Source organism: Colletotrichum lupini, chromosome 3, assembly GCF_023278565.1.
Source record: "Colletotrichum lupini chromosome 3, complete sequence".
Lineage (NCBI taxonomy): Eukaryota > Fungi > Ascomycota > Sordariomycetes > Glomerellales > Glomerellaceae > Colletotrichum > Colletotrichum lupini.
Genome location: NC_064676.1, coordinates 2457916 through 2482559, shown reverse-complemented (window position 1 = coordinate 2482559; position 24644 = coordinate 2457916). Strand labels below are relative to the sequence as shown.

The 24644-nt window shown below is 51.9% G+C and overlaps 10 protein-coding genes across 10 annotated transcripts; 6 read left to right on the top strand and 4 right to left on the bottom strand.

Moving 5' to 3' along the window:
* Positions 1-116: 116 nt before the first annotated feature.
* CLUP02_05499 (uncharacterized protein) lies at positions 117-646 on the top strand (the record flags this gene model as incomplete). Its single annotated transcript, XM_049284506.1, has 2 exons — positions 117-281; positions 356-646. Coding segments are annotated over 2 exons (456 nt in total), but the record flags the coding sequence as incomplete, so codon positions are not given.
* Positions 647-882: 236 nt separating this feature from the next.
* CLUP02_05498 (GTP-binding protein) lies at positions 883-3498 on the bottom strand (the record flags this gene model as incomplete). The annotated part of the gene is made up of 1 exon (XM_049284505.1): positions 883-3498. The coding sequence occupies one exon, from the start codon at positions 3496-3498 to the stop codon at positions 883-885; it is 2616 nt and encodes an 871-aa protein (XP_049141648.1).
* Positions 3499-5897: 2399 nt separating this feature from the next.
* Positions 5898-7248, top strand: CLUP02_05497 (uncharacterized protein; the record flags this gene model as incomplete). Its single annotated transcript, XM_049284504.1, has 2 exons — positions 5898-7127; positions 7189-7248. 2 exons carry the CDS (start codon positions 5898-5900, stop codon positions 7246-7248), a joined length of 1290 nt encoding a protein of 429 aa, XP_049141647.1.
* A 79-nt stretch (positions 7249-7327) lies between these two features.
* CLUP02_05496 (uncharacterized protein) lies at positions 7328-7788 on the bottom strand (the record flags this gene model as incomplete). The annotated part of the gene is made up of 3 exons (XM_049284503.1): positions 7328-7382; positions 7442-7685; positions 7752-7788. 3 exons carry the CDS (start codon positions 7786-7788, stop codon positions 7328-7330), a joined length of 336 nt encoding a protein of 111 aa, XP_049141646.1.
* Positions 7789-7966: 178 nt separating this feature from the next.
* Positions 7967-10732, top strand: CLUP02_05495 (helicase associated domain-containing protein; the record flags this gene model as incomplete). The annotated part of the gene is made up of 3 exons (XM_049284502.1): positions 7967-7984; positions 8073-8183; positions 8249-10732. The coding sequence occupies 3 exons, from the start codon at positions 7967-7969 to the stop codon at positions 10730-10732; spliced, it is 2613 nt and encodes an 870-aa protein (XP_049141645.1).
* A 221-nt stretch (positions 10733-10953) lies between these two features.
* On the bottom strand, positions 10954-15927 carry CLUP02_05494 (uncharacterized protein; the record flags this gene model as incomplete). The annotated part of the gene is made up of 14 exons (XM_049284501.1): positions 10954-11036; positions 11094-11193; positions 11282-11573; positions 11641-11776; positions 11832-11945; positions 12004-12028; positions 12087-12148; positions 12210-12393; positions 12451-13920; positions 13977-14412; positions 14472-14703; positions 14752-15712; positions 15775-15842; positions 15891-15927. 14 exons carry the CDS (start codon positions 15925-15927, stop codon positions 10954-10956), a joined length of 4200 nt encoding a protein of 1399 aa, XP_049141644.1.
* Positions 15928-17038: 1111 nt separating this feature from the next.
* Positions 17039-18085, top strand: CLUP02_05493 (uncharacterized protein; the record flags this gene model as incomplete). The annotated part of the gene is made up of 4 exons (XM_049284500.1): positions 17039-17201; positions 17233-17297; positions 17374-17469; positions 17510-18085. 4 exons carry the CDS (start codon positions 17039-17041, stop codon positions 18083-18085), a joined length of 900 nt encoding a protein of 299 aa, XP_049141643.1.
* Positions 18086-18441: 356 nt separating this feature from the next.
* CLUP02_05492 (phenylacetone monooxygenase) lies at positions 18442-20356 on the bottom strand (the record flags this gene model as incomplete). Its single annotated transcript, XM_049284499.1, has 4 exons — positions 18442-18854; positions 18913-19542; positions 19595-19752; positions 19806-20356. The coding sequence occupies 4 exons, from the start codon at positions 20354-20356 to the stop codon at positions 18442-18444; spliced, it is 1752 nt and encodes a 583-aa protein (XP_049141642.1).
* A 291-nt stretch (positions 20357-20647) lies between these two features.
* CLUP02_05491 (uncharacterized protein) lies at positions 20648-20934 on the top strand (the record flags this gene model as incomplete). Its single annotated transcript, XM_049284498.1, has 2 exons — positions 20648-20740; positions 20818-20934. 2 exons carry the CDS (start codon positions 20648-20650, stop codon positions 20932-20934), a joined length of 210 nt encoding a protein of 69 aa, XP_049141641.1.
* Positions 20935-21761: 827 nt separating this feature from the next.
* CLUP02_05490 (uncharacterized protein) lies at positions 21762-24166 on the top strand (the record flags this gene model as incomplete). Its single annotated transcript, XM_049284497.1, has 8 exons — positions 21762-21860; positions 22016-22173; positions 22227-22318; positions 22390-22551; positions 22660-22698; positions 22822-22856; positions 22939-23424; positions 23522-24166. The coding sequence occupies 8 exons, from the start codon at positions 21762-21764 to the stop codon at positions 24164-24166; spliced, it is 1716 nt and encodes a 571-aa protein (XP_049141640.1).
* Positions 24167-24644: the final 478 nt, after the last annotated feature.

Here is a 24644-nt window from a genome sequence, read left to right as displayed (position 1 = left end):
AGCTGGCATTACCTAATCCGTGGCCCGCTTTGTGACGGAAGAGCTCAATGAACAGAACAGACACCACTACCTAAGGTAGATCCCCCAAACACGAAGTGCATCGCCGACGGAAAAGATACGACCGCGAGACCCAAGGTCTTCCGTTGCCCCCTGATAAGACACGAGCTCTCCGGCGACCTGATAAACGTGCACCCCATACCAGCAACACCGCCACGATGCCGTCGGAACGCGACTACCAAATCTCCCCCATTGTGCAGGAATCCGTGATGCACAACACCAAGGTGGGATAGGTCCCTGAAGCTGGCCTCAATGGCCGACGTAATCTTTGTCGCTAACCACATCGCGCCCTCTGCAGACCCTATCAAACTTGCAGAGTCTTTCAGCATCCCTCTTTGGTGTCGCAGCCGGCATCCTCGGTCTCGAATCGTACAGCGGCTTCCTCTTCTACCTCGTCTTCTCTTTCATCACCGCCGCCTTGTTCTACGTCCTGCGCATCGCTCCCGAATCGACATCAGCAGGTTTCCCATTCCTCAGCACGAGCCGTTACTTCAAGGGGCCGTTCGACTTCTGGACGAGTGGGCTGCTCGGAGGTCTTTCAGGTTTCATTCTCACCTGGACTTTGTTCTACGGTTTGGTGAGGGCATAATAAAATACGGATAGTCAAGGGGGCATTTCTGGCGTCAGGCGTTGGGGAACCAGCATATGGGTCTAGTCGCAGGTATACATCATGGCAGAACCATAATCTGAAAATGAACATGACAACGCTGGTATAACGATACCTATAAGTGAAGGATGTGGCAACATGCTCAACAACGCCGCTATAAAGTCTGATCAAAACAAAATTCCCACGCAAAACGCAAACGCAAAACGCAAGAAGCAAAATCAGTCCACAATCTCGACAACAGTTCCCATGAAGCCCTCTAGACCAGATCTATCATTGCGGCCTCCCTCGAGCACAAGGATTTGAGAGCCCATTTCGACCCATTCTCGACTGGTTAGCAGCTCCAATGTAACCTGAACGCCGCCCGAGAACTCAAGATCATATGTAGGGGCTGATTCGTCATGTTCGTTTATGTCGAAGATATCTTCAGTCTCTTCGGGCTTGACTTTGTTCGAGCCGTTTCTTGAGGCAAGTCTGGAAACACCCTTGACTCGGGCCGCCGCCCGAACGCTACCGACGTAAACATTAACAAGAGACCCATACGCCAGCGATGCAGTGTTGGGGTCTCTGAATGACACCGTAAGTCCACTAGCTGCTTGGAGGGACATGCCGGTGTCCGCCATATGTTTGGATGGAATGGCCAGGACCATGCCTTTCCGGATTCGAGGAGCTGCCAACGGTGTCTCGAAAGCCGCTTCTGCCGATTTCTCTTGGGGCATTTCCAGCACGATTCCAATGGTGCCGACTTGACCAGCTTCAAGTGTGTTCACGGGGAGCCGTAAATTACGTATGCTGACAATTTTGGCTTTGTGCCATTCTCCTTGGATTGTGGAGGCTGCCACTGTATTGCGAATTGCAATCTTGGCAAGTTCTGCCGACGATGGGTGAGATATTGACAGCCCATAATTGCCAGGAGAGGCCCGGTCCTCCGGTGTCATGCCTTTGAAGTCGTCCTCGCCGGAAGGGAATGGTCCAACAATGATGCTGTCTCCGACCGAAAGCTGGCCAAAACGTAGGTATCCGGATACAACCGTTCCCATGTCATTCTGATCGGGATTCTCAGCAAGAGAAGCGTAGGACGCTGGAAGGCTAAAAGTGTCGTCAATGTGGAACAAGCACGACGGCTGTTCGGGATTCAATGCCATCCCGACGTAGTCGTTGGCAGTAGGGACTGGTGGCAGGGGGAGGCTCTCCAAGAGGGCATGTGTCATCCCAATACCAGCACCGCTGACAGCACTGGTAAGTATTATTGGAACGAATTTGAGGAGGTCCCCATCCCGATCCATCTCTGTGGTGACAGCCTTCACCTTGTCGAGATCTGCTGAAGGAACAGCTGTCCATTCCTGAACACTGCCTTGAGCTGGTTGGAGGATCTTGGGGACTCTGCCAGCTGCTTTGATGTGTGTCAAGAGCTGTCCAAGAATTCGATGCAGACTAGCTTTGGTCGCAAGGTCCATTTTTGTGATGACAATAGCCAGCGGAGTCTTCAGTTTTAGGCATAACTCGAGATGAGCTTTGGCAAGATCAACGCCAGCCCCTGCGACTCCAAGGACGTCATTGGCGGTAGAACTCGCTCCGTCTTTTGTCGAACTCGCGTCAGTATCGTCTGCCGCCAGACAGAGAATAGTCCACTGTGGAGCCCAGCCGAACAAACCGCGGAGAATGGTCCGGCGGTAACGGGGATGGCCGGCGGAATCAGAAACAAAAACCAAGCGACCATTCTCAGCACTGTCGTGTATATCAATCCACGACTCAACGTGATCTTGCGAATAATTGAATATGGCGCGGTCCTTGTAGCCGATAAGCTCCTGTGCTACTGAGCTAGTAAGCCCAGATGCGACCTCGTGCCGATGTTTGAAGAGACTGATCCGGCTTTTTCCTCGTCCGTTGTCGACAGTGCCCGTGGACAAAGTACCCAGCAAAGTAGACTTCCCGGACGTCGTTGGTCCAGTGAGCGTTATCCTTAGCTGATCCGTGGTAGAGCGCCCTCTGCTTGGTTGCACAACAGACTCGGTAGCCCTTGGCGATTCTTTCACTTCGCGACGCCCCTCTGCCGAGCCATCTGGGTGCCCGTTCTTCATTGAGTAGTCGGGAGTAACGAGAGCCTCTACAACCCACAGTCTTGCCTGTCGAGCAATTTGGGCAGGGTGAGTGGCCACACTATCCACCAACTCGGACGTCTCTAGCCACTCGCACTCGCCAACAATTACATGGCGTAGGATTTCGACGCGGCAGCCTAGCGTGGCTGCCATGACCTTGAGTGTCGTAATGCTCTCGTCCATTTCGTCTTTGGTAAGCCCCACCAGAGTCCCGTCATCAGCAACACCAATCTCATACAATGCTCCACGAGATTCTTCCAAGCCTGGGAGAGGTTTCTGCGGAGTCATGGCCTGGCTCAAGTCGTCCGTATCATCGGGTAATTTTGGTATGATGAGGTCCTTGGGATTCAGAGCATGGTAGGCACAAGACTGCTGGAGCCTCCAAAGCAATTGCGTAGTCAGTTGTTGTAGACGGACCTGTCGGCTCTGACTAGAGGCCGACAGGGCAGCAGTTGCAATCTTTGAGCGGCTGGCGGGAATTCTGGAGTTTTGGGTGGAAGATATGGTGCTCATAGCGGTGTATGTCCGTCTTGGCCGCAATAAGAGGTGAAGCTTGTATTCAGTGGGACCTTCTTGCGGCTCTGCTTCCAACTTGGTGACGCGGTAGTCTGAGAGGTGCCCCGGCCGGATTTGTCCACTATCAGAGTTGGACCTCTTCCCAGAGTCTTCAGGAGCCAGCCATGGGGATGAGACCCGTTGAGGATCCGTATCGAATGTGAATATTGAGCCGGAAGCCATGGTTCAAGTACAAGGGTGGCGATAGGATGGGGAGTGTGGTGGCGAATGTGTGGCAGTTTCTCAGGCGCGTGATATCGAGTAGAAACAAACTCGCGATGAATGTCAACGCCGATTTTGAAGAGCTATTGCAGTAAAAAGGGCAGAGGAACGAAACGCTATGCGCGGTATCATTTTGATAACTGAGCTGAGTGGTGATATCTGCGACGTGCTCAAGGCGCTGTTGCTGACTTTGGAGTGACGGGGAGGAATCTCAATTGGATTCCTAGTTGAAGGCCATGGCGATCGTTATCTATGCGCAGCTGTGTCTGATATTTGTGGTGTGGAAGTTTGCAAGTGCATTCAAAGATTGGAGGCTTTGGACAGAGAGAGGCTATGGATAAGTTTTGACGCTGCAGTCTGGCCGAAGCAATGACTCGAAGGACGGTGAGAGGTCTCAGCCGAGGTGTGACGCAGTTGGCCGGAAGTCAAGTTCAAAGTGACTAAGATACCTTGTTGGGTAAGATGGCAAGATGGGACACTGCCTTAGCACCTCTCTGAGTGGCTCGACTATGGAGTCCCCGGGCGGGGAAAGTCCGGGTATTCCACCACCAGCTTATCCAGCGACCATGGGGCACCATATAGCAGCCACCTATTACACTAGGTTACCGGCCGGCGGTGAATGACTCCATGAGTCCACACTCCACAGCGTTGAATTGCATCAAAGTATCCATAGCGACGACTCTGACCAAGGATCTCGAAACTTGTCTACGCTGCGAGTACCTGAAGTAGACTCACTCATGCCAACGGGCTCATCAACTCTTCCACCTGCGCTTGTTGAGATCTGTTCAGCTCCTACATTGTTGGCCTCGGGCTTGGCTAGCTATGACAAAGCCAGTCTTGTCATTGAAGAGAGTTCTTGTAAATGGTTGACATTGAATTTTGAATACCAAGTAGGCAATCCTCTTTTTGTTGGTACTGTTCCTAGGTAAGATAACTTGGTCATTCGCCATGCGTTGAATCTTTGGACTCCGGTCAGGTCTGTACGTATTTACATAAGGTACCTGTGTCAGTGGCTCAATAAATCTCTTTGCCTAATAATAGCAGTCAGGTTATCTTTGTTCCCCCTTCCGTACCTTGGTTCTGTAATACCCGAGGATCCGGTACAGCATGAAAATAACCACTGCCTGCAAGCGAACATTTGCACTAACTTAAGGTACGAATCTCCAAGTCTATCGGAACATGGTAGAAGAGCCAACGTGTCTTGCCGCATTCACATGCACCTAGGGTCTTGCAAGGCTGCATTCGCTTGGCCTCTAGGCACAGACACTGTCGAAGTACTCCGCAGGACCATTCTCCCAGATGAGGCTGGACTCATTTGCTTCGGAAATCAGTCCTAATTTCATCTCCTTGCTACCTGGAAAGAGTAGGTAATCAGCGCATAATGCCACGTTCACAGAGCATAAGCGATAATGCTACTGCACATTTGGCCATATGCTTAGATAAGATGCGTATGGCGAATTGTGGGAAAACCACAGAGCACGGATACATTATCTAGGTAAGGTAGGTATACGCAGATGCGACCGGCTTGCCTAGGTATTCAGCCCAATGCCGTCTGATACTGAGTCTGGTTGCGGCACTACGCAGTAAGACGACACATCCGGATTACGCAGTAAGCTGAAGAGCGACCAAGGAAAAGCGATGATTCCAGCGCTAGGATCAAGGCTGAGTCCAGCACGAAGAGCTGCTATAGGCTGATGATGACCACCACCATTGTATAGCCCGCTCCTTGCGCCATAATCTGATTGTCAACAGAGCGTGTACGGAGATCCGTACCCCAACTCATATGTCGGTACGGAGTACCTGGGTAGCTAACTCATTCCCTGTCATCTCGAACAGGATAAAGTCTTCTCCATTGCCGCAGCCCGCAACACTGAACCCAGGCCTGACCCAGGCAGTTTGCATATTTGATTCGTTGCGCTTCGGGTCGTCGCTGGCCCAAGCCCAATTCCCCAAGTCAGGCCCAAACCATTAGAAGCCTGACGAATGTTTTATGGCTTAGACCCTGAAGCCTGAGGGGGGCACTTCCGTTCGCCTTCGAAACACACCCAAGACGGGCCCGATTTTGCCACATTAAGCTGCTACTGGACGCCCCTTGTCCAACCCCGCTAGGTCCCCGCTGGGCCCGCTGGTGCTGCCCGTCCCTTGCTCGTACCTCTTGCATCTAACCATCTACCGTGCTGTCCCTCCACGACCTGACTTCCCCTTATTTTTATACATTTCCTTTACCTTACGTTCTGTTTCCTTAGACAAACCTTCAGCGGCACGTTGTGTTTTGCTTTCTTCTAGAACAAATTCAACTGTACAACCACATTCACCATACCTCGACGAAACCCAAGTTTTCCACTTTATCGTTCCTCATCATGAAGAAGTTCGGCTTCGGCAAGAAAGGCGGCGACGAAGGCGACGATGCCAATCGCTCCGCCCTCTTCGGGCGAAAGAGCAAGTCTCCTGCTCCGGGCAACGACAATCCTTACGCACAAGCTCCAGCTGGCGGCGATCCCTACGCTCAGGACGCGAATAAGTACGCCGGCATGACGCCCTATCAACGAGCACGAGCCGGTGTGCCCATCAATGGCGGTGCCCCCGGCGGCCTTCCTGGCGGCCCGAGGGCCGGTGCTGGCTCAGGTGCCCCGCCACAGCCTGCCGGTGGGTACGGGAATGAAAAGTACGGGGCCGCAGGAGGATACGGGGCGAATCGCTACGACAACAACCAGAACGCCTACGGCGCGAATCAGCGATCAGGTGCCAATGGCGGGGCTCGCGGACCCGGAGGCTACGGCGGTTTGGGCCGGACCAACAGTGACAGCACCGATGCTGTGCGCGACGAGCTCTTCAGCGGAGCTCAAGACAGATACCAGCAGAACAAGCCGCAGGCTGGAGGCTACGGCCAATCGACGACTCCGTCTGGCGCTGATGGGGGATACGGCGGATACGGAGCTCCCCGTGAGCTCACAGCCGAAGAGCAAGAGGAGGAGGAATACCGAGCTACCAAGTCACAAATCAAGGATATCAGAAATGAGTCTCTTCAGGCCACCCAAAGAATGCGTCAAAATGCGAGCAACATTGAGGACGTAGCCAATGCGTCCCTCGCTAGGCTTGCTGCTCAAGGCGAGCGTCTGCACAACACAGAAAGGAACATGGACATAGCGGCAAACCACAATAAGAAGGCGGAGGAGGGCGCCAAGGATCTTAAAAAGGCCAATGGAAGCATGTTTGCAGTTCACATCGCCAACCCATTCACATCCAAGTCGCGTGCGGCACAACGAGATGCGGCGATTCTCGACCGACACCGCCAGGAGCGTGAGGTTCGCGAGGCAACCAGACACGAGGCTTTCAAGTCCAACCAGCGAATGGAAGATACCTTCAGGGAAATGTCGCTGTCTGGTCGTCCTCAAAGGGAGTCAGAGGGACAAACCAAGAAGAAGTTCACTCTCGATAGTGAAGACGAGGAAGAAGAAGAGAAAGAGAGGGCGATTGATGACAATATCACCGCTATTTCCGGTTCGGTTGCGCGTCTTAACCTGGGAGCCCACGCTTTAGGGAATGAGGTCGATGCACAGACTGTTCTCATCAACAATATTGCCAAAAAGGTAAGTCTTATCACTAAACTTTATTCATGTTTTGTGTTGATGCTAAAATCCTATTCATCAGAGCGATGCCGTCGACGACGGAGTCAGAATGAACAGAGAGCGTCTGAACCGCATCAAGTAGATGGTTGGGAGACGATTCCACCAAATATCCATTCGTGAAAATGTCCACAAAGAACATGAAAGAAGAGCTTGGTCGGTAATCAAATGTTCTCCAGCTTGTAAACTTCATAGGCCGGGGTTTCGTAAGGGTGTGCGCTACAGAGACCATATTGTCAATCGAAAGCAAGAAGAACTTTGAAGTTTAAACTTGATACCTTTTGAGAGCTGCCACAGCGGCTTTCGCAACATTTCTGTCAGAGCATAGGATTTCGACTCGATACTCTAGGACTCGCTCAAGCTGGTCCACTGCGCCTGTGTGAGGGTCTGCCCCAGCTGCCGCTACGGGCCTGAATTGGCCTTGGCCGGTAAGTTCGAAGGCCACTTGAACATACTTGCCCTGGTCATAGACACCGGCACCCGTTTCGAAGATGGCGTCTTTGGTAGCGACCAAGTGGGAAGCTGTTGGAATGCCAGAGGAAGTTAGTATGATTTGGTTTCTGTTCGATAATATCAAGCAGACCGAACCTGGCACGGTGTAAATGAGCTTGTAGCGGTCCGCCATTGTTGGGGTGAAGATCGTCTGTCGACGAGAGAACGCTGGGCTAGCCTTGCTATACGAGAAGGCGGGAGCAAGCAAGCGATTTGTATCAGTACGAGTGAGGGGAAACACTTGAAAGCGACCAAAGTGACGCAATTTGCAATTGGGACACAGTATTTTCGAGGCTGGGCGTCTGACCAACATGATGCACACGGACAAAGTCAGTCACAATTTGGAGACCTGGTGGGAGTATTTATTTCGCCAGTTGAGAATCAACTACAGGCTACCATCACTTATGTATTTAACAGATTTCTATCAATTTTCTCATTTCAACTATCCTATTCAAGAAGAGGCTCTGGAGGAGACGTTGCGGCCACTGCGATGAGGCGGTCAGGTACCTACCTCGGTGCATATCCCAGGTGCCCTGTGTAAATCTGGGGTAGATAGTCAAACAGAAACTCACCTGGTGCGAACCCAAACCCAGCGGTCTCCCCATAAATTTCTTCCTCTTTCTTCCCGTCAATTTCTCACTTATCCGCTGACTGCACATCACATCGCAAACTCTGTTAGCAACCTCAACATGTCCTCTGTACTGGACGCTGAACGCGCCCCCAAAAAGCGGAAGCTTAATGGCAAAAATACGATCAAGGTTGGTAACAAAGTAATCTCTCTCGAGGGATATCTCAACCCCCCAGCAAAGAAAAAAGAAGCAGAAGTTCAGCCACGTCCAAAGGAAGAGCTACGGTCTGTTCAGGATACAGAAAATGATGCCACGTCGGACGCATTAGTCAAAGATTCAAAAATTTCGCACCAAACAGCTCCGACCTTCATCAACCATTCGTCGAAAACATCCCAGGATCGAGACAGGCCAAAATTTGACAAAAGAGGCCCAAGATGGCGAGAAGATCCTGCCTTGTTGAAGATCAGGCAAAAGTTACCCATCTGGGCACACCGAGAGGAGATACAAACTCGCGTACGCCAAAATGATGTACTCCTTCTCGTTGGTGAAACTGGTTCCGGAAAAAGTACTCAAATACCTCAGTTCTTGGTCAGGGAGCCGTGGTGTAGGAGACAAATTGTCAGTATCGCAGGGGCAAGAGAAGTCAGTGTCGGTGGCATGATCGCAGTCACACAACCACGTCGAGTCGCCGCCACGACTTTAGCGCATCGAGTTTCTCGCGAGGCTGGGGCGCCTCTCGGTGAGAGCCGTGACGGAGTAGTTGGATACTCAGTTCGTTTTGATCACCAGGTCCCCAAGGGCACGAAGATCAAGTTCCTCACCGAAGGTATGCTTCTTCAGGAGCTTCTGAGAGATCCAGATTTGAAACAATACAGCGCCGTTATCGTTGACGAAATCCACGAGAGAAGTGTTGACGTGGATCTGGTGTCCGGATTTCTTAAGCAAATCCTGCTTAGTAGCAGGAAGGGCCGTGGCGGCATACCACTGAAGGTTGTTGTCATGAGTGCCACAGCGGATATTGAGCGGATTCAAAGTTTCTTCTCTACGAACAGTCCCGAAGAAAAAGGCGGCGGTGACGACTTGATCAACAAGACAAGCAACTCTGTGGGAGTACTGAAGATCCAGGGCCGGCAGTACCCGGTCAAGACGATACATACTCCCCAACCAGTGCCGGATATCCAGGAATCCCTGTTGAAAACGATTTTCAAAATCCATGTGGAAGAGCCGCTCCCTGGCGATATTCTTGCTTTTCTGACCGGACAGGAGGAAATCGAATCCGCTCAGTCACTGCTCGAGGAATACGCCGCAACGCTGGCCTCCAATGTTCCCAAAATCAAGGTTCTACCCTTATATGGTCAGCTTTCAATGGAAGGACAACATGCAGCTTTCCAGCCTGTTAAGGGAGGTTTCACGAGGAAAATCGTGCTGGCTACGAATATTGCCGAGACGTCCGTGACTGTACCTGGTGTACGTTACGTGGTGGACGGCGGTAAGGCCAAGGTCAAGCAGTTTCGCGCTCGCCTCGGCATGGAATCATTACTAGCAAAACCTATCTCCAGATCTTCCGCCATCCAGCGAACAGGCCGTGCTGGTCGTGAAGGCCCTGGCAAGTGCTTCAGGCTATACACTGAAGGCACATTCAGCACACTCGAGGAAACAGACTTGCCAGAGATCCTGAGGATCGATGTTCTGGGAGCTGTCTTGACGATGAAAGCACGAGGCATTGATGACATTCTCGGGTTTCCCCTTATGGACACCCCTGATGTGGAAGCCATCGAACGAGCACTAGTCAGCCTTCATGGACTAGGTGCTTTGGCAGACGACGGCACAATCACCGAGGCCGGCCGCAAGATGGCCGGATTTCCCGTCTCTGCGACGTTTGGTGCGGTTCTGCTTGCCTCCGCCAAGCCAGAATTCGACTGCGTCCTAGAGACGATAGACGTCATCTCCTGCATCACGTCTGGCGACGACATCTTCCATCAGCTGCAGTCGGAAGAACAACGCGAAGAAATTGAAGAACTTCGCAAGGAGCTCTACCGCCGGGAAGGCGATATCCTAACATATCTTACCACAATGCAACAATACGCCGCCGAGAACGCCGATCGCATACAGTGGTGCAAGCAGAGAAAGGTCAATATTCGCAACATGAAGACAGCGCTCAACATCCGCAGACAACTACGCAGCCTCTGTCTCAAAGAAGGCCTTCTTACAGAGGCTCCGCCGCCAGACCCCCAGCCCTTTACTCCTCTAGCTCCGGAACAGGCCGAAGCTTTGCTTAAGTGCTTCCTTCGTGGCTTCGTGTCCAAGACAGCTATACTGGCGCCGGATGCGAGCTACGTCACGTCACAAGGCAAGCACGTTGTTGCCATTCACCCGTCCAGTGTGCTACACGGACAGAAGAAAGAGGCTATCATGTTCCTTGAGCATGTCTTCACGCAGAAAAACTATGCTAAGAAAGTAAGCATTGTTCAAGCCGACTGGATTGTCGAGGCGTTTGAGGGACACTGAGAGACACTGAAAGACGACGATGACGATGCGCAAGGCCTGACTTCTTGGTTCTTGTCTATAATTACACACAAGGGGCAGCCTTCCATACGTTGTAGAGACTCCGCACCGATCAAGCATTTTCTCTCTTCGACGTTTAGATTTACATAGTTGTTAATACAAACGCGCACAAGTCGCGGACGTCGCATTATTGACTTGGATGGTACTTCATTGAGGCAATGATATCATGATTGATCCTCGCCCTCTCCTGACTCACGCCGTTCTTTGATTGCCTGCATCAGCTCATAAAGCTGGCCGATTTGTTCGTCTGACAGGGAAACGAGTCGTCAGCCATTGTGACAGTTACCAATGAAGGGGAACTCACCACTCATCTTGGCAACCTTAACGGGGTCAATCTTCTCGCCAACCCACGAGTTGCCCTCAATCTTTTGCGCGTATAATTGCCATTCGGTCAAGAAACCGATCTAGCACATTTCGAAGGTATTATTAGTAAGTTCTCTCGGGTAAAGAATGATTCCCCTAATCATGCCATCACCAAAGCAGAGGACATACCAGGTGCGCCGGGTTATCTACTGTGCGATGAGCACGAAACTCGGCCTTGATGTACTCATCACCCAGCACCCGCATCTCGGAAGGAAGATGCTTGCGGTGTGCGCGCAGAAGACGACGGTAAAGCGGAATAGGGGGCAAGAGGGCCATCGGCGTTGGCCTCAGGCCATTGCCCTTTGAGACGGAGGCCGAGGCCATCCTCAGGATTGAAGCAGATCGCATAATGTCGTGTTGGCGGTGATGAAGTTTTCGGGTCGGAGGCTGCGACAATTGAGTGAATAGGAAAGCGCGAAGTCTATCAAATTTAAGACACTAGATCTCGAGTACGATCATGAGCCTTCGGGCCAATGGTAAATGGTCACCGCGATGCAAGTTGTTCGAGATAATAGTGAGTAGTGTTTAGGGATTTCGTCATGTGAATCGCCATTTTCCCCTGCGATGTCACTGAGATGATCCATACAGTGCCCGATAGAGCCTTGTACACTGTACAGCAGACAACTGCATCTTGCATGTGTAGGCCTTCCTGCGGGTCTCTGCGTACACTCGTACTGACTGTGCCTTGTGAGGCTGTTGAAGAAGGGGCTATTCCATAACAGCGAGATCTCAATTTTATGATTTGAAAAGCGATTGTTATCCAAAGAGTGACCTTTCTTCTCTTGGAATGTCACTAGTCATGCTGTATCATTACCTTCTGCCCGTTAAGTGGCACAGAGGCGCAGCAAGACGCAAAATGGGCACCGACTTAACCTGCTATGCGGCAGTCTGAATCAAGGTCGTGATACACAATTCGCCTTGGATGATCGCGCACCTTCGTTGGATCATATTGTGGGATATTTCCCTCAATTTGACGAAAGTATTTTACAGACGATTCTCACAGAGACGCCACTACCAATGTAGCACCCCGCCTCGGAACTTATCGATTAAAGTCTACGCCCTTGGTTTCGTGCAACCCTCTCTCGCCAGAGAAGCAAACTTTTGGCGGCAATCTCCTTGAGTACAGGCGTGTCGAATTCCAACTCCAACTTGACAGAATAAAATCTCCATCCACTTGGACGCATGATTCCACCAGCCTGAAAGTCCTCCAGCCCGAGAACAGCACCATCATCCTTTAATCTCTTTAAAACTTTCGTCGTCCTCATTATAAGAGGATGGTGCTTGTCAAGATTACCCACCCAACTTTCGAGGCATTCCTCCCAAAGCCGAGTGGCCTCCTCCGTCTCACCGCGCCGGGCCAAAACGCCCGCCAGCTGATCCATTGTTGCCAGCGTATCAAGATGCGTCCTCCAAAGAACCCTTTCGCTGACCTCTAGAACCTCGCGTAAGATTTCCTCGGCCTCCTTAAGACGGTTCAAATTTGCACAGCCCGTGGCGACGTTTCGCTTCGACTGCAGGGTGATTGGGTTCTCTTTGCCTCTGAGGCGTTCTTCATTGCTCAGAAAATGACACCAGAGTTGGTGCGCTTCCTCATGCATCCCCCATTCCGAATGCAATGCTGCAAGATTGTTCATTGAGGTCATCATGTTGCGGTGACCCGGTTCGATTTTGTCGTCGCGGATGCAGTGTTCGTAAACTTCCATCTCCAGGGCGACAGCCGTCTCCGTATCGCCTTCCATTCGTAGGATAGTTGCTAATGATGCCAAGCCGCGGTGGTACCATTTAGATGTCCACCCCTGTGGCTTTGCTATTTTCATAATGGTTTCTAGCAACATCTTGGCTTGCAAGTATCCTGCTTGAACAATAAGCAACTCTAGCCAGTCGAATTGGATGTTTAAATTGTGCCTGATGACTTTGGTTTTGTCAGGGCATTCCGGAAGCAGTTTCAAGATCAAGCCGAAAATTTTGTCGGACTCTCGTAGCCTGCTAGAGTGGCGATACACTTTAGCCAGATCCCACAATGCCGCTATGTTTGCCCAGTCCTTGCAATCCAATTTTTCTTGCCTGCCGGCAACGATCTGCTCCAGGACTGCGGTGGCCTTGTCCCAAAGTCCCAGGTACGCAAGTGTTTGGGCGAATTTGCCTTCTTGCTCCGTTCGTCTCATCCATTCGATATCCTCCGAGCCTCCCTGGTCGAGACATGCCTGCATATGTGTCAGCACCTGGCTGGCAAAGAGCTCTTCGATGAGGCGATTGTTTCTCCCGACGGAAAAGAAGAGTATCTCACGGGCTGCTCTACGTTGGAAGACCAGCATTTCTGGCTTCATTCGGTCTCTAGCCCAAGAGTGCACCAAAACATGCATAGAGTACGATTCATCGTACAGGAGAGAGTTCTTGATCAAAGAGTAACTCCTCAACATCGCAATCCCGTCATTGAAATTTGTCGAATCCCAGTCACCTTCTTCTGTGAGGTCGAGCAATGGAAGCGGCGCGATGCTACCCTCTTCACCGCTTATGAAAGTCGTCTCCATCTGTTTATTGGTGGCTGCTCTACTGAGGATATACGTCGTTATGTTCTCATTGTGGTAGAAGCAGAAGATGTTGAGGACGCGAAGAGCATTCAGAGCAGCCTGGCCCTTCCGACCTTTTCCCACTGACTGCATTTCCAATGCATCATAGGAAAGCTCGAATGTACCGTAGACAGCTGGGTTGTGCTCGAACACTCCTGGGTACAGAGGCGGGTCCCCTAGTATGTCTTTTCGGCGTCTCTGGAAGTTGTTGAGGTAGTCTTTGAATGAGCACTCTTGAATATAAACGAAAGAACCGGCCTGATCGATGGCCAAGGGAGATATCCAAGCTCGTGAACGATTGCCTTCCCGTACTTCTCGACATCATCATCTTCTGACTTTGCCTGTTGCCTTTGCGACGCGCGGAGGAATAGTGTGACTGCATCTTCTGCATCCATGATGTCGACAGGGATTGTTTGGTTGGCGTCCAGGATAGGTGACATGTCTTTCCGTCTGCTGGTGAAAAGGATATTCCCAGTGTTTCCCGGAGGGAGATAGTTGCTCACGTCGATTGTGTCGTTGTTATCGAAGACAAGAAGCCACTCTTCAGTTTGATTTTGCGCCAACCAATTCTGGACTCTCTTGATGTTAGGCTTGCCAGCTTCTTCGTCGAAAATCTCAGCTGTTAACAATCTGAAGCTCTCAAAGATAGAATCTTTCGTGGCGGCGTTAATCCAAAACACCCGATCAAATCTGAAATACGCGGACTTAGTAAGAAAACTATGGGTTGAGATGAACGTCGTGCCACCTACCTCGACCCATACAAGTCTCTAAATTTGAGGGCAATTTGCGTCTTCCCAATTCCACCCATACCCCAAATTCGGAGGTGTCTTCTAGGCGACGATCCGGAAGGGCGTTCGTAAAAGTGTCGTTCCATCTTGTTGAGTATGTCTAATCTGCCAGTGAATTGCGGGCTTGCAATACTGTTGATCTGAACCTCTTGCTGAAGGGCTTGCTTCGAGGCTGCGTCAGAAACTGCATGACCTACTGCGAGTCAGTCACTTAGCAGAGTAGCTTGGTGAGGATACTTACATGCGGCATCAAGAGATAGGTCGACGCCCTCCTTCTTGTGCAACATGCTGACGATCTTTTCGATGCTGGTAGAGACTTCAATGTCCTGTAAGTACCTCTCCGTTGCCGCCCGCAACAACCCCATTTTCTTATATTCATTCAGCTTGATATCTGCAGCACCCCGGTCCAAATTCAACCGCCAATATGCGTAGTGTGTTTTCTGGAACCGTTGCTCTAGGGCTTGGTGCTCAGGCTCGGAATCAGTCAGCGATGCTTTGGCATGCTTGAGAATCTTTATCGTGCCTCTTGAGAAGAGTGCGCCGCTGCCTTGTCTGGCCACGACTGGACGATCTACAAGCTGTCCTTGAGGAACCACATTGACTTTTTTATCGGAGACTTTCAGTCCGGTGCCCAAGCTGAGAAGAAAGCCCAACGTCCTCCTCGGGCCGAAGTAGGACTCGGCTTCACTCAACACAAGGCGAGCCGGGTTGTTGCAGGTCACGGCACCGTCGACGTACTGGTCCCTCTCCGCCTCGACTTCGATGGAGATCGGGTGGAAAAATGTCGGTGCCGCTGATGTTGCCCTTGCCGCCTCCCAAATTTCCACATTGTGAGCGCAGTTGCTGCTCCCTTTGTACGTTCGGAAGAGGTAGGCTTCGTAGGCGTCATATGTGGCTGCGCAGACAAAAGCGAGCCCCCTTTCCCTCGTGTCGTCGAGCATCGTGGTCTTTGCGAGCTTCTTCTTGGTTACATTGTCTTGTATGATCTTGACGAGTGTTTCCTCTTTATAAGTTCTGTTCCACCACCGCCTGCGGTTCTTCTTTCGAAAAACGTCCTTTGCAAAACTTTCGTATGCGTTGATGGCTTCCTCAGTCGACATACCCATGCGACCTAACATGATGGCAATTAGTCTTTCCAACGATCTGCTGTTAGCGGAACTTTGCAACACGGTGTATTGGAAAGACAAACTAACCCTCCAGTACTTGTGCCACCCATCAAATGGAAATAGTCCTGAGGCTTAGGTAATTCTCTGAGTCCTGCCACCTTCTGTAGCCGCTTCATAATCTCGTGTAGTATGACGAGTTCTGATATCCCTCTGATGCCTCCACCGTCTGCCTTGTGTTAGATAAGGCCTCCCAAATGGCCAAGGAGCAACATACCCAACGACAAAAGATAGATTGGCTCATCTTGGCTCATCTTGCGACGATCTAGAACAAAAACCCAGGCAGTGTACGATCAAGAGTGAAACAACGAAGTCCATATAAGAAACAGTGAATAGGTTCATAAGGATAGCGATTCCCGGCTTTCGAGCCAGGCAAATGCAAAACTTGCGCATTCAACAGGGAACCAAGGTGAGGGACAGTGGCACTTCTTCAATGAATCCGCTCAACCAACATCTGGGCAGTGCAGATACTTGCCCAAAGATCAAGCCCACGAGAGGGGCCTTCTTTGGAATCCGCCCCGATGCACTATGCATGCTAAGCGCCTAGCACTCGCCAGGATATGGAGCAGACACGCGCCGCATACACACCAATAGGCCTGCGAACTCTCATCCTGGCTGCCAACACCAACTTTCCGACATGCATATTTCATCGGCTGACCTCTACTGCATTTAACTTGTCTAGGTAAAGTTGTAACCAGACGCAGCAAACCTGAGAAACTGTGGCAACCCGATGGAGTGGTCAAATGTGCGCCTCAGTTGGCAGGCTTCATAGCGACTGTTACATTCGCGCAGCAATTGTCAGTCTGCCCTCCTGCAGACCCTGGTTGAAACGGAGGGGCGCAGCATGTTCCCAACATACGTGACCGAAGGCAGAACGAGATGGAATACGAACGAGATCCGGGAAGCAAGTGTTGATGCTGCTTGACAATCTCATTGAGAAGGCATTCGTGAGAAGCGCCACAAAATCGAGAAATGGGGTGAAAGATATGTAATCAGATATCTGTAGGAGTCAGAAGACAAGAGAAAGATGAGACTCGGAATTGGTTGGTGCATGATTCTAAGCGCCGGCCTTATGGAGCGGGTCGGGCCACTAAACGGGGTGGCGCTATGATGATCGAACTTGAACCAACAAACTACGTGCCAACCAACCATTTCTCATGCAGAACCATCAACCCGGCTGGAATCTTACTTTTCAAGTAGACGAAAAAGGCTTGTGAAAGTACTGTACATGAAATGGGAAGTTTGGACTATGTAAAAGGCTAAGCTGGTTGCTCTTCGGCTCACCGTTTCGCCGATTTTGTCTTAATGACGATATTCGTCATTTAGGGATAGGTTCGGAGGCTATAGTCAACCAGCCGAGATTTAATGGAGTCCAGTTTCCATGAAAGAAGGACACTAGAGTCCACAAAGTCACTCATGCCACTAAGTCTGGCGGAACCGATAATACCAGCCGAGACTATTCCTCGATGTCAACTCACACCAGACAACTGGCGTGTCTACACTGAATTTTGTCCAGGATCCCCGACGGGTGAGGATGCAATTCTAAAATTACCCTTCAGGAGGAGGAAAATGTGAGCATGCCTCGAAGAAACCGGTTGAAGAGCTGCATATATACGCCTTCAGAGTCTGAGATCCAATCTCCATCAACTTCCTTCGGTATAACACTGACATAATGGATAGATGTCTCGGTTGCAAGATAGACTATCGCCCTTTTGATGATACTCTTTTTCCAAAGCCAAAGACTCTACTCCCCAGCATCTCAGCCGCAAGGTCTCGAGATGACGGAGTTGTCAATAGTCTACATTAAACCATCGCATTGACTCGAAACCATCCTAGTTACTCGGCTCAAGTGTAATGCCGTATCAGAGCGTAACTCGTTCAGCAATAGTCTTGAATCACTTGCCTTCATTCTACGTGCAGCATTCCGTTATCTCCAGCCAAACAAATCTTCAGTTGCAGGGCAAGCCACTGGAGGCTCATGGACTAGTATTACCGTCCATTCGATGGTACTCGTTCTTTGAGGCGGAGATCATGTTCCATTTCCATCAAGCCAAAGATAAACTGCTTCGTCTAAGCAATTCCAACCCAACCTTCAAGTTACATGTACTAGAACCAACAGGCATTCGTGTTGCCTATTTGGGCCGGTACAAGCCATATCTCACATTAAGACAACACCAGCGCAATCGAGACTTCCTCCCAACGACCCAAAACAGCGCCATTACCAATTATCCGGTCGAGCCCTCGCATCTCCCGCAGAAACTCCGCACGAACAGGCATTACACAGCTGGACCAGGGGAAAACTGGTCAGTCGGTTCACGGGGCCACCCAGCAACGTACCCAACACTCGGGTGCGCCGCGCCAAGTTGCCTGGACACAACCACTCCGTGGCTCAGCATCCGAGACATTGGATGACTCCCGCAGGCCGCGGCTCCTCCGACTTAAAGAGAAAAAAAACAGGGGTCTCACTTGACGACTCGAGGCCCAGGCAACAAGTTTGGGTCCACAGGGGAAAGCAATAGTGGTGTCATAAAGTTAACGTGTGATTCCTGTCTGTGCAGTGTGTCACACGCCATTCTGGTATTAGACTTGCTTGAATCGTCAAACACTCAAATCGGACTTCATCATCCGTCGTGCCTAGAACTAGACCCTTCCCAGAAATCAACGCCTGCAAACCACCCAGAAAGTGATGCCACTGAGTACAAGACCCAGCCGTCTATCCCTGTCTATGTACAAGGCAATGTTGGTCCCCGCGGCCCCCAACGCCATTATCATGAAGGCGGCGCTCCAGCCTTGAGCATCGCCATCTCTGGCGCCGTGAACCCGTTGCCCAAGTATGCGAATCGGTTCTGCTTCGAATTCTCATACGTGTACTCCCAGTCCTCGCCCCTAAATCGCTCCAGCAAGCGGATGAAGTGCATACGGCTCCCGGGATACAGACCTGTCACAGGGCCGTTGACCTCGCCTTGCTTATACCAAGATCTGCATCCGCCCGCAAAGACTGTGCGAGGCATGATGGCTGAGATGTGCTCAAAATAGTCCTCCACGGCCGCTTCAGACGGGGCGATAGTCCGCACGCCTTCTGTCTGGCATTTGAGGATAGTATTGGCGATGTAAGTGGCAATGTGCTCGCTTAGCGTAAAGACATCACCCTGCACAACAGGCGCATTGGGCCCCAGGAACTCTACAGCAAGCAGGATGGTTAGTTTCGAAGCGGTAAGCGCAAGGGAATCCCGACTTACTGAAGAAGTTTGGCAGACCAGCAACAGCAAGGGACATGTATGCTTTAGGAGTTTGCTCGGACCAGATGTCCTGCAAGTTGCCGTGTCGACCGACTAACGGGAACGAGGGGAGGAACGATGAGTCGAAGCCAGTGGCACAGACGACAACGTCGACTTCGAGGATCTCCCCAGTGGCCAGTTCTATGCCTTGCGGCACAAACCTCTTGATGGCGTCGGTGTGAAGGGAGACCCGGGGATCGTGGAACGATTCGAGATATCCAGGGGCGGGAGTGAGTCGCTTACACCCGAGGGGAAAGTCGGGTATCAGCTGCTTGCAGAGCTTCTCATTTCCCTTGAGCATCGCAGTCATGAATTCTTTAGTCTTTCCCAGCGCCCAAGCCTGTTGAGGGCTTCCCGCAATGAGAGAGATGGCGAACTTGATGTTGGAGTCCATCTCGAGAGTCTTAGTAAACTTGTTGTAGAAGGCCTGGTCATTTTTGAACTTTTCAATCGTCGCCGCTGAGAATCGCTCGTTCTCGTCCATCTCAATTTGGTCCAGGAGAGCTGCTGAAGGCCCCATCTTCATTGTGGCAACTCGAGGAGGGATAATCAAGGTGGGCGTCCGGATGACGTGATGTAGCTTCTTCACGTCTGCTTGCTGTGAGCTGGCTGCGTCGCCATGATAGGGATGGTATATACTCACGTGGTCTCATTGCTGGGACGATCTGGACGCCGGACGCACCATTCCCAATGACCGCTACCGTCTTGTTTGTATAGTCAAAGTTCTTAGGCCAGTTTGCGCTGTGAATTAGGGTACCCTCGAAAACCGCGATGTCTTCCACGTCCGGGAATCTCCATTTACTAGGCAAGTCAGACGTTAATATAATACACAACTCCAATGGAGATGTACGTACTTCAAGATACCAGTTGCGTCAATGAAAAAGTTGGCATAATCTTCAAAGACGGCGCCAGTCCCCAAGTTCTTGATCTGCAACTCCCACACGGCCTTGGACTCCGACCAAGCCGCGCCGATGATCTGGTGCGAAGTCTTGATAAAGGGCCGCAGCTTCTCGTCGTCACATATTTGGCAAAGGTAGTCCTCAATCTCTGCCGCGGGGGCAAAGAAGCTCGACCAGGCCGGATTCGGTCTCCAGCTGAACTGGTAGTTGTGGCTAGGCACGTCGCACTTGCACCCGGGGTATCGGTTCTCGAACCAGGTACCCCCGACATTCTCGTTCTTCTCGTAGACCATAACCTCGTACGTCGAGGGACCGAGAGTGTTTCTCAGGGTGCGTATCAGGTTGATGCCGCTTGCACCGGCGCCGATCCCGACAATGCGAATGGGCTGCGGAGTCCCGAACGGCGCTTCCTTCACAGTGTAGGCGGTATTGGTGCGAATAGGTTGACTGGATCCGCTACCCTGGGCGTCGACATGACGAGATAGTTGAGGGAGTTGCCGTGTCATTGTGAGAGTTGCTGGTTTGCGTGCCTGTAGAGCTACTTAGGCACAGAATAGAGAGGAAGAAGAGACCGGTTTATATCTGAGTTGAAGATGCCAAGGGGTGTTGAGTCCCGAGGAAGGCGCCAGCGAGTGGCTGCAAGGAATCTCTTTCCGAACAAGCGCCTTTCTCCTGCTCGCTTGGTGGAGATACGGTTTAAAGAGAGGATGCGGGCGGGTGACTGTGGACTTTTGGCAAGTGTAGCGCGCGGCGGCCTGTCACGGAGACTAGCCAATAATTGCAAAGGAGCCTCTACCATGGCAGAATGGGATGAGACAAACCGGAAAGCGCCAGAGAGGAAGAAGCAACGAGTGAATCCGCTGGAGCGGGATCCAAAAGACGTTGTCCTTGTCAGTGACAGGCAGCATAGTCCGAGGTGAAATCTACCATGCCTCCGCGACTAACACCAAAAACCGCACCACCTTAGTGTGGAAACTACGAGCTGACGCAGCACAGCTTTCTTGTCAAGAGGCATACCTACATAGACTTTGACGATGAAAAGGAGACAGCTCACATGAAACAAAACGGTGGACTCTACGGATAGAGAGGCGCCAATGGGTATGGGTCCTCTCAATTGGGGGTTCCTGTCGTAGGAGCCTAGGAGGGGTCTGCACCGGGCCTCATTGTTGGTTGATTTACGACGGGCAGTTTATCAATCTTGGCTGGTGCAACGGCACATGGTGTGGCTGCACGTATCCAAATGACTTTGGAACAAGGCTGGTCCATGGGCAGAAGAATTGAACAAAATGGGTTGTCTGCACGTCTGCTAGCTCGTTGCGGTCAAGCAAGGTCCGATTAGCAAGAAAAGGGTCCTGGGCTGGACCAGGTCGTAAACCATCCAACCACGGCGGGAGGAGGGAAGAACCGGGCTGAGGGGTGTTCATGGCATGGATCTAAGTACGGTGAGTGGCGAATCACGACTCTTGCCGCACTGGAGGATGGAGGCGTGGAGCCGGAGCGGGATCGTGGTGAGTGCCGCGGACGGGGGGCGATATGGAGCGCAAACCGGGGCGTATCTACGGATGGAGAAGATGCCATTGTAGGGGTCTGATCCCGGCCGTTTCCTGGAGGCAAAAGACAATGCGGTCCTGAGGATGAGGATGCTTTGGCTGCCGACCGTTCTATCAGCTTCATTATTTTCTTGACGACATCTCAGCTGACGAAGAACCGAAGAAAGGGGATGTGTGATGCCCTGATTAGAGTGGATCGCCGAGAGAGGGAATCGCGAGTGCCGGGTCCATTGTCGATCGGCCGTGAGCATGTTCGGCGCCGCATGGTAGAGATGGTGGGATGACGGGAGGGGGCGGCATCCTCGCGCGTTTGCTGACCACTGAGACACGAGATCTCATTTGAAGGAGCACAAAGCTCGAGATGCACCAGATCCTCCGGGCCATTAGGATGCAGAGATGCGTGTCTGTCTGGCAGGCATCTGCAGCTGAGCCCATGAACCACTGCGGCCACGGCTTGCAGGTTCGTCATGTGCCATGAACGGCCGCTGGCTCTTCAGCTTGCGGCTTTTTTTCTTCTTCTTTTTTGTTTTTTCAATCTACCTTACGTGAAGAGCAAGCGCAGAGGGTAGAGCAGAGCATGCGCGAGAGATGCGGTCAGAGACGTGGGAGGAATAGGCTCAGCTGCGGATCATTTTCCCGAACGCCACTCAGCCTATTAAAGTTGCAGCTTTCTACACTCGCCCTCGCCCTCGCCTTCGCAGAAACCAGCAGGGCATGGGTGTTGGGCTGGTCAGCACGAGATCCGAAGGCCGAAGGGGAGGCTCCGTGGCTCTGTACAGGTACATAGATATGAGACAATCGCCCAGTTGTGATGCCTCCTCCCTAGTCGCCGCACTGCATGGAGCCTCTCTGAGAAGTTGCTGGTTATTGGTCTCTTTGCGACCAAGCAAGTGCCCAAACATGCGGCGGGCGGCGTTGGTGCAGAATTAGAAGAGTCTTCGAATGATAAAGCGCCGATAGGGAAGAACTTCTGGCAAACAAAAAGCAAGCATCCCCAGTCTTGGCCACCGATGACGATTGGCTTGGTGGTCGACTCGGCCAATTAGTAGCTGGCGACTCTCTGGGTGCCTTGGATATGCGAGCAACAGGAAGACGTTTTGCTAAGGCCGAGATTTGCTGGTGGCGACGGCTTGAACCCAACCTTGGGCGTTGTGAGTCCAATCTAAGCAGTTGACTTCCTGACTATACCAACTCATGCTACTGACAGGCACCAGCATCGCAAACTTGATTCAAGCTTAATCGACTCACTGCCTCAGAAGACTTCTTACATCTGCAAGCCACCAAGTCATTCGAGTGGCGTAAGAGCTCTGTTGTCGTTGGTTTTCCGATTCGACAAACACACCCGATAAGGTAGCTTGCGTCGGTGAGGTTCCAATAAGAGACTGCGTTTCGTTTTGTGTTTGTGTGTGTGACTCTGTGAGTGAACCCGCGCCCCCACATTTTCATAGTCTCTTTCGTGCGTACTCAACTCACTCATCTTTTGCAGAAAGGTAATACAAAAACCCTGCAAATCCACGCGGCGTCTCCCACCCTCGAAGAGAAATATGGCATCATTCTCCTTCGGATTCGGCGGCGATGACATAGAGGACGACTCCGTTCCCGTCCCGGCCGCCGAGGCCTCCGCGCCCGCCCCGGAGCCCGAGACCCCGCAGTCCGCTGCAACAGCCAGCGCCTTTCCGGTGCCCGGCAAACCCCAGCTGCCGCCCACCGCCCACGACCTGCAGGACATGCTCTCCAGGCTGCCCTCAAAGGTCGCCTTCGGGACCCTGGACGTCACCCTGGACGACGGTAGCCTCATCAAGATCCCTCGTCGCGAGCTCTGGGACGTGCGAGTGCAGCTCATGGCCGAGGATGAGGCCGCCGGTGACGGTGCCGATGCCGAAGGCCTCGGCAGCCACGATGTCAAGACGGGCGTCTACGAGGGCGGTTTCAAGAGCTGGGAGAGCAGCGTGGACCTCGTCAAGGTTCTCGCCAGTGGCCAATACTTGGACCTGCTCAAGCAACGGCCTCTCCGAGTGATCGAGGTACGAGCATCTGAACACCTGACGCGCGTTTTTATTCTTATTTTTATTTTGCATGCCCTGCTGGCGGCGAACCGAAAGCTAACCGACCTATCCGCAGCTTGGATGCGGCACAGGGCTTCCATCGCTCGCTCTTTTGCAATGGACCTTGAGGAATCCAGCGCCGAGATCGCCACTTTTGCTGACCCTGGCCGACTACAACCCGACAGTCTTGCAACTGGTCACGTTGCCCAACTTTATCCTCGCCTGGGCTCTGGAACGCAGGGACCAGAACCCCGCCCTGGAAGAGGCCTTCGCGATGGGAGACGAGCTCGAACTCACATCAGAGGTCTTGCAGCAATTCAAGGAGTTCCTGACGTCTTCCCAAATCTCTCTCAATTTCATTTCTGGTGGCTGGTCAGTGGAGCTTGTTGATCTTCTCTATGAGACTCAGTCCAAGCTGGACGGGTCCAGCAGTTTCGATACCCTTCTTATTGGAGCGGAAACCATCTACTCGCCCTTCGCACTCGACGCTTTCAACGAGATGGTCCTTGCCATCCTCAATAGAGAACAGAGCCAACGTAGCAACTGCCAGTCGCAGGCGCTGGTTGGGGCGAAGCGGCTTTACTTTGGCGTTGGAGGTTCACTCGATGATTTTGTGGATAAGGCTAGGGGAAGAGGAGCAACGGTAACTCAAGTCAGGGAGGAGGCTGAGGGTGTTCGGCGAGGTGTCGTTCGATGCACTCTGGGCTCGCCTCGTGAATAGACAACATGCCAGTCAAAGCTACATACCACATGGAGAGGAGGCCTCTCTTGTGAGTTTGCCACCGCCACGGCCATTCATGCCATTCATCCCGGTCTATGGTGTCGACTGATAGACCGGCGCAACAGCATATATGCATACATCTCGGGCAATGGCCATGAGTTCGCGAGTGTTGTCTTCTGCTGAGGCAAAGGAGGCTTTGCGGTGATGTAAGATAACAACCTGTCACATGGATGTGGGTTTGTGAGCCTTTTGGAACATAAGACACTATGACGATCCAGCTCGCGGCATGGTTTTCAACATTCAAGGGCCTGTAAATTCTCATGGAAGACTGTTCCTTCGGTCAAGTTACGAGACTGACGGCTTGGTGAGCGTTTTCAGCGAACGAGACGTATCGCGTCTATTGATTGACGCACGCGGCTGTGGCGCTGCAGAACATCCATCGCCCCAGTCTGAATTTGATGTTTTGACCGAGCTATGA